This window comes from Cebus imitator, unplaced genomic scaffold (genome assembly GCF_001604975.1).
Source record: "Cebus imitator isolate Cc_AM_T3 unplaced genomic scaffold, Cebus_imitator-1.0 Scaffold443, whole genome shotgun sequence".
NCBI lineage: Eukaryota > Metazoa > Chordata > Mammalia > Primates > Cebidae > Cebus > Cebus imitator.
The window spans coordinates 340427-348739 of record NW_016107758.1 but is presented as its reverse complement, the minus strand read 5'-3'; the positions used below and the strand labels follow the sequence as shown (position 1 = coordinate 348739).

Here is an 8313-nt window from a genome sequence, read left to right as displayed (position 1 = left end):
TTCAAGTGATTCTCCTGCCTCAGCCTCCCGAGTAGTTGAGATTACTGGCATGTACCACTGCCCCCGGTTTGTATTTTTAATAGAGACAGGGTTTCTCCATGTTGGTCAAGCTGGTCTTGAACTCCCAACTTCAGGTGATTCGCCTGCCACAGCCTCCCAAAGTGCCTGAATTACAGGCATGAGCCACCTCACCCGGTGCTGATCAATGTTTTAAGTCACTGAAACTGTTTTTTGTACAGATTTGTTTTGCTAACTTGTCATTTTTGCATTTGAAATCCTGGAAAGCATGAGTTTTACTTTTAAAAGTTTCTGGGCTGGGCATGGTGGCTCACGCCTGTAATCCCAGCACTTTGGGAGGCCGAGGTGGGCGGATCACGAGTTCAAGAGATCAAGACCATCCTGGCCAACACAGTGAAACCCCATCTCTACTAAAAATACAAAAAATTAGCTGGGTGTGGTGGCACGTGCCTGCAGTCCCAGCTACTCAGGAGGCTGAGGCAGGAAAATCGAATCGCTTGAACCCGGGGGGCAGAGGTTGCAGGGAGCCGAGATCGCACCACTGCACTCCAGCCTGGCAATAGAGTGAGACTCTGTCTCAGAAAAACAAAGAGATCCCGAAAAAGGTTTGGATGCCACCTGTACATTGAGTGTTTGTGAAAGTGAAGACTTGTTTCTCGTGTTTACGGTAGTGCTGATCTGTAGTTTTTTTCCAATAGATTGGAGGTGGACACAAAGGAAGAGGCAGCCGGACAGCTATTTCAGCGTCCTCAACGCATTCATCGACAGGAAGGACAGTTGCTACTCCATTCACCAGATAGGTGGGGGCTGTAGGTTGTGCCGGGCCCTGCCCGGGCTGTTGGGAGACGGTGGAGTGGTCGGTTTCCCCCAAGAACTTTTCTGGTGTTGCGGGATGTTTAGACCACACGGGCCTCTGACCGCCTGTGCACTGCTGTGGGTGCTCCCGCCTGGGCCCTGCTGTGAGTGCTCCCATCCGGGCCCTGCTGTGGGTGCTCCCGCCCGGGCCCTGCGGGGCCTTGCCCTCCCGGCCGTCCCTGTGGCCTGCAGTGCCTGGTACTTAGCACAATATGAGGAAATTGGCCTCATTCCTGAAGGGCCCTTCTTCCTCCTGCCCCATCAGTGAGTTTGAATGCTCAGATTGAAGTGGAGTGAGTCAAGAGTAGCTGGCCTTTGTTGCAAGCAAGGCCAACTTTTGAGCACTGTCTTCACTGATAGAAGGAAGTGGTCCCTTCATTTCCTGGCTTCCCCTTCTTATCTGAGTTCACGGTGAAGGGCAGCCCTTGAGACCTCAGCTGTCCCTTCACGCCTCCGCGCACCTTTTTGGGGCATCCTTACGTCTGGAGGCTGGGTAGGGTGCCCTCCAGGCCTTCCTGTGACGTGTGTCCTGGCACCACATGCCACCAGAGCTCAGGGCTGGGGGCGTTGGGGTGGTCAGGGTGGGAGTGTGTCGCTAATCTGCATCTGTTCCCTGCAGCGCAAATGGGAGTTGGCGAAGGCAAGTCCATAGGCCAGTGGTACGGGCCGAACACTGTCGCCCAGGTCCTCAAGTATGTACTGCACTTCCACTGCTGAGCGGGGGCAGCATGGATGTTCCCTGGGGTTTTGGTTATCCTTGAGTCTTCATGGCTGCAGGAAATCAGGGCTCTCTAATGATTGGCTGCAGGGCCCTCGGGAGGTTGCTCGGAGATGACCAGGCCAAGTGGTCTTGTGAATGGGGGTGTGTGTTTTCTAATAAAATGAACACCATAGTTCAGATCCTGGCTGGCAGATTGGACCCTTGTTCTTTGTCTTCCTTGTGGAGCCACCTGTAATAGTGGCATCTAATGGGGACAGCCTACAGCCTGGCACAACCTACAGCCTCCCACCTGCAGCTGAAACTGGTCTGTAGCCATCCCTGCAGGTGCTGGGCCCTCCCACCTCTGTGGGCTTGTTGGAGGCTGGCATCCCTGAGCCCTGCTGCCTGTTTTCCTTGTGTTGCCTGGAGCCTCCCTGTTGCCTGGCTCGCCTTCCCGTGCACCTCGGCGCCTGCAAGTGTCCCCCACACCTGCTTCCTCTCACGCCTCACTCAGCCCCATTGCGTGTTTGATCCTTGCTGCCTCCCCTCTCCCGCTCCCCAGATTCCTCTGAAATGGTCCTCCCTGCAGTTCCAGAAACTTGCATATGGTTTCAGTTTTGTGTCCGCTTTTCATTCCTCTTGACCCGTCCAGGGTCACTTGGTCTGATTCCGTGTGTCCTGGCATCCCAGCATTTTTGGGGAGGCTCTGGCCAGTTCCCCTTGGACTTGCCCCCTCAGGGCCTCTTCCCCATTGGGCCAAGGCCAGTGTCTCCCAAGCCTGTCTCCAGCTCCGGCTCCCTTGAAGCCTCTCCTCCTGCACCTACCTGCCCTGTAGCCTACTCGAGGCCCTCAGGCGCCCATGTTCCACGTTCCTGAAATGGCCTTGTCTCCCCTCACACCGCTCCTCAGCATGGCAGTCACTGTCTCCACCCAACTTTTCTTTCAGGTTCCCTGGGGTCTCCTGCACACGTCCGTCTCTCTTACATCACCCCCTCCCCATCCCACATCCCCCGCCTGCTGCTGCCTCTGTTTCCTGGGCCTGCCCTGTGTTTGGCATGGCACCTGCTCAGTCCCCGCTGCGTGCCCGTCAGAGTCCTCTGTCCAGTGGCTCCCCACTACTCACACTTCCTCTTGGTGCTGCCTAGAGTGGCCCTGTCAAGGCTAGCGGCACACTGTCTTCAGGTCTGAAACTGAGCTGCGGTCTCTGTCTTAGCCAGCAGCGGGTGACCCTTGGTGCAGGCGCTCACTCTGGAAGCACCAGGCCATTCAGCCATGCTCACTGTTTCTCTTGGCCCCCTGCCCGCTCCCCACTAGCCCCCCACCCCTGTTGCTGGATGATCCTCCCCAACCTGCTCGTGCTGTGGCACCCAGGCATGCGGACTGGCTTCCAGGGTCACCTGCAGGGCTGATTTGTCCCTGGACTGTAGGCTCAGGTCCAGCTGCTTATTCTGCATTTCCCCTCGGGCGTCCGTGGTGCATGGTGACCTGACAGCCAGAGCTTGTGCTGGCCCCAACCTGCTGCTTCCACAGTGGCGGCACTCCTTCAGGTGCTCAAGCCAGAATTTGGGATTGTTCTAGACTCCTCTTGCTCTTTTTTTTTGAGATGGAGTCTCGCTCTGGGGCCAGGCTGGAGTGCAGTGGCGCAATGTCGGCTCACTGCCACCTCCGCCTCCCGGATTCAAGCTGTTCTCCTGTCTCAGCCTCCTGAGTAGCTGGGACTACAGGCCCGTGCCACCATGCCCGGCTAATTTTTGTATTTTTAGCAGACGGAGTTTCACCATGTTGGCCATGATGGTCTTGATCTCTTGACCTTGTGATCCACCCACCTCGGCCTACCAAAGTGCTGGGGTTGCAGACATGAGCTACCCCACCCCACCAAGACTCCTCTTTCCTTCAGTGAGCTCATCCAATATACGTCCAGATTCTGACGAGCATTCATCCTTTCACTCCCTGTGCTTGCTCAAGCCCCATCTCTTTTCTTCTTGTTGATCTTCCTTCTCTCTATCATCCTAGAGTCTCTTCAACAAATAACAGCAGAGCTATCTGCATAAAACACATTGGCCACCACTCTGCCCTGAACCGCCCTGGCGCTTCCCTACTGACTCAGGTGGGGGTGTTATACCCCACCTCCCTGGTGTGACTCCGTTGTGTTCCTGGGACACAACCGGCTTCAGCACCTTTGCATATCTGGTGCCGGCACTTGGACCCGTCCCCCGACACCTGCCTGGGTTGTGCCCCATGTCTGCCCAGGTACCTCTTGGCACCAAGGCCTTTTTTCCCTGCGGCTGCATTAGTAGTGCCACGCCCCGTTCTTATGTTACTATTCTCGACAGCGCTGACCACCAACCCACATGGCCGCTGCTTCCTTGTTTGCCCCCCGTCCCCGTCAGCTTTGCCAGTGCCGCTGCGGCCCTTGTGCTGCATCTTTGGCACTGCGGCTGGCTGGAGTGGGGAGGGGGGAGGGCGGCCCAGATGGGGAAGCAGGCTCTCCTCCCAGTGTCTCCTCTGGGCTTGTGCATGGGTGGGACTCTGTGTGGTCACCCCAGTCCCATGCTCCACCCCACCCAGGCCTCCCGCACACAGGTCCCAGATTCTGTCCCCAGAACCTCTAGGTCCTTGCCGCCTCGGGGCCTTTTCTGTTTTCTTAGCTTTTGTTGAGGTCGTCTGAACCCACCTCCGTGGCACCTGGGATGAGAGCGGAGTCCCGTTGGACTTTGGCTGAGAATCTGCTCTTCCCTCAGAAGGAAGGGAACTGCAGCCACAGTGCCTCCTCGCTAGCCTGCACAGTCGTGCTCCCCGCGGAGCCGCAGGTTTCCCTGCCAGGACTCAGACCCCTAGGTTGTCAGCCGAGCGTGTTTGTGGAGGGCTGAGCAGAGCAAAGTGTGAAGGTGCTGGGAGGCCTGCCTCGAAGTTGGCGAAGCCCACAGCCTCTCAGAACTGGGTTCATGTTCTAGTTCTGCCTCTGCGCCAGTGAGACCAGGAAGCCAGGCCACTGAAAAGCCTCTTTCGTGTGCTCTCTGAATGGAGGCTGGGGCAAGGGAAGGACCACTGGGCCTCAGGCGAGAAGAGGCAGATTTACCCTCAGCTTTCTTCCTGTCTGTGGCATTAGCTATGCCCGGACTTTCGGAGCCCCGGCCCTTCTCATCCGAGAAGCAGCTCTAACACGAACACTCCTTCCAACAGTTGTCGCTGCAGAGATAGATGAAGTGTCTTTGAATTGTAGAAAAGCTTATGGTCGCTCTCCTCCCACTCTCTATAGGAAGCTTGCTGTCTTCGACACGTGGAGCTCCTTGGCGGTCCACATAGCAATGGACAACACTGTTGTGATGGAGGAAATCAGTAAGTGGTTCAGTTTATGTGGACAAGAAAGTTGAAATTGTGTACAGCACACACCCTTCCTCGCCTGAGCCCACACGGGAGCCTTGGCAAGTGTCAGTCATCTAGTGCCTTGCTGGGCTCTGTGGGGCCTGTGTGCCAAGCCAGACGCACGGCAGCCTCGCTCCTATCCTGGCAGTCAGACTTAAGAGAGGGGGCTCTCTGGAGGCGGTTACTTGGTGTCTCACATTGTGTTTTGTGTCTTGGTCACAAATCACTGTTGAAGCCGTGCTGTGCTTAGGCGCCTTCGTGTGAGAATTCTGGTTAAGTTATTTTGTATGCCTTGATGTGCTGCAAAGAAATGCAGCAGCCATTCCTAGCTGCGCCATCTGAAAAAGGCGCATCGTGAAGGCGGAGCTCCGTTCCGCTTTCTGGAAGAAAAGTCTGCTGCAACCCTGAAGGAACCTAGGCATGGCAATGTTTGCATCTAGGAGGAAAATTGTGGCTTATTTGTAACAAATGACCTCATTGAGTGAGTTCCAAATTCATGTTTCACCTTCCATGATGTAGCCAAGCTGAGAACTCTTAAAAATGCCTCACCACCTTCTTTACTCAGTGGTACCTTTTTTTCAAGGAACTTCTCAGAGCTGCCTCAATTCCAATTTTATTGAAGTCCTACACGTAGGCCGTTGCCTTCAATCCAGTTTTCCTTAACAAACAGCTCATTCAGAACCACAGCCCTAACTGCGCACAGATTTGCAGCAGGAGTGGGTCCTGCCCACACGACTGTGAGTGTGCAGGTCACCACACGGGTGTGTGCTGGGTCACAGACACGCCCCTTCCCTGCCAGAGTGGTGGTGCCTCTCTGTTCTGTTTCTTCATCCTCTGGCCGTCCTGGGGGGCGTTGTGACACGGAATGAGGGAACGGGACGGGCCGGGACGTTCTGGAGAGCGATGCCGGCTTCGGCAGCGCCGAGCACTCGACCACAGCAGGCTTTCCTTCTGTGACTTCACCGTTCGGAGCCCACAGCCAGGGGTCTGTCTCTCCTGCATACCTTTTCCCCCCATTCTGTTTCTTGAAATTCTTATAAGACGTTAGAACGAAGGAAGAGTACAAAGAGAAAAATTACTGATTTCATCACTCAGAAATAACTCATAAGAGCATTTCCAGTGTTTCTCCTGTGCTTTTTTTGAGACGGAGTTTCACTCTTGTTGCCCAGGTGGGAGTGCAGTGGTGCGATCGATCTCAGCTCACTGCAACCTCCGCCTCCCAGGTTCAAGTGATCCTCCTGCCTCAGCCTCCCACGTAGCTGGGACTACAGGCATGTGTCACTGTGCCTGGCTAACTTTGTATTTTTAGTAGGGACGGGGTTTCAACATGTTGGCCAGACTAGTCTTGAACTCCCAACCTCAGGTGACCCACCCTCCTTGGCCTCCCAAAGTGCTGGGATTGCAGGTGTGAGCCACCGTACCAGGCCCTCCTCTGCTTTTCAAAAACTTACATAGTTTCCTAAGTATTTACTCCTGGCAGCGGGTGACAGCATTATAATTATTAACTGGCTACACAATATACAATTATACCTTAGTTCTGCCTTCACTCCCACACTCTCCCTCCTGCATTGGGGAAATCACTTACCCCCTTGTTCTGCACCCACACTCAGGATCTCAGCCAGTCACACCTCAGCCCCTGGCCTCAGACTAGGGAGGCATTTTCCCTGGGTGCAGTGGCCAGGAAGGGATAAGGATCAGGGCTTCCTAGAACCTCCAGCCCTCCAGGTGCAGGTAGTGCTGGTGGGAGTACTGGGGGCTGCTCGACTGTGTGGGCTCTGGCACCGTCTTTTTGGGGGTCTCAGGGCTGCCCAGAGCGGAGCTGCTGGAACTGGCTTGTCAGAGGGGGTGAGTCAGGTCCTGGGCGCACTTGATCTGCATGTCCCAGCCCCTGGAGGTGCTGGCTCCCTGGAGGATGTAGGGGCTGCCTAGTCTGACCGGCTTGGTCTCACTGCGTCAGCTCCAGCTCCCTGTCACTGGAAAGGACACTGCTCCTCACAGGAGCACTGGAAGGTGCCTGACACCCATTTAGGAAGAAAGGCATCCACTTCCAGCCACCCAGTCACTGATGCACAGGGCTTGGGTTTCTGGGTGCCTGAGCCTGGCGTGGTGTCATGAGGAGGACATCGAGGTCATTCTGAATGATCCCTACCAAAAGCCCCTGGAGGGAGGAATGGAGGGAGGCAGGAAGCAGACTGCTTTTCAGTCGCACTGCTCCGAGTCCCCAAGGGAGGAGTCTGAGAAAGAAGTCCGCAGAGCAGAAGCTAGAGAAACAGACAGTTCCTTGGCCAAGCAAGGACCTCTCTTCTGGTTCCTCAGAACTGCTTGTGGAAGGAGCAGTTAGGAAGAAACCGATGCCATTCAGAAATTCCACTAAAGCTTCTTCCTCCAGCAAAAGAGCTGCCTGACCATGTTCCCGCTCAGATTTTAAGTAAAGCCTGCATGGTGAGAGGCGGCCTGACTGCCTAGAATGTCCCCATCCACCAACCCATCTCTGCCACTCCCCATCCTTCTGTCACCCCCAGTCAAAGGCCAGCTAGGACATCCTCAGTATTTTCTTCCAGTTCTTAATGTAGATGGGCTTAGACCTTCCTAACAGCAGCAGACAGAATGCCACTGAGGGCAGTGAGGAAACAGATTGGGAAAGGTGTCAGTCTGGCAGTGAGGACTAATGACTCCAATGAAAGAAAATTAAATACCCCAGCAAGCTCAGTCAGAAAGAGTGGGGAGGAGAATCACAATAGCTGAAACTAAACTCTGAGAGGCAGTGCAGCAAAATAGAGGTGGCCAAAAGCAGAGTGTGTGCATTACAACTTTTCTGGAGAGTTAATCAGCTGAAGGAATAGGAGGAAATTCCCCTGAGCTGGTGAGAGTGGAGTCTTTTTTTTTTTTTTTGAGATGGAGTCTCGCTGGCTGGAGCGCAGTGGCATGATTTTGGCTCACTGCAACCTCCAACTGTCTGATTCAAGCGGTTCTCCTGCCTCAGCCTCCTGAGTAGCTGGGACTGCAGGTGTGCGCCACCACACCCAGCTAATTTTTCTGTTTGTAGTAGAGATGGGGTTTCACCATGTTGGCCAGGATGGGCTTGATCTCCTGACCTCAGGTGACCTGCCCACCTTGGCCTCCCAAAGTGCTGGGATTACAGGCGTGAGCCACTGCACCTAGCTGAGAATTGAGTCTTTAGAGCTAAAGACCCTCAAGTCTTTTTTTTTTTTTCTTGAGACGGTCTCTCTCTGTCACCCAGGTTGGAGAGGAGTGGCGCAGTCTTGGCTCACTGCAAGCTCTGCCTCCTGGGTTCAAGCAGTTCTCTTGCCTCAGCCTCCCAAATAGCTGGGACTATAGGCACGCAACACCACGCCCGGCTAATTTTTGTATTT

The 8313-nt window shown here is 54.8% G+C and overlaps 1 protein-coding gene across 3 annotated transcripts in view; it reads left to right on the top strand.

Annotated features, from left to right (window-relative positions):
* ATG4B (autophagy related 4B cysteine peptidase) overlaps positions 1-8313 on the top strand; it is a 37070-nt gene that overhangs the window by 16659 nt on the left and 12098 nt on the right. For all 3 annotated transcript variants that reach the window (XM_017510724.2, XM_017510725.2, XM_037732191.1), the window contains 3 exons: positions 717-818; positions 1493-1565; positions 4833-4912. In XM_017510724.2, the coding sequence (XP_017366213.1) occupies positions 717-818; positions 1493-1565; positions 4833-4912 (255 nt within the window). The remainder of the gene's footprint in view (positions 1-716; positions 819-1492; positions 1566-4832; positions 4913-8313) is intronic.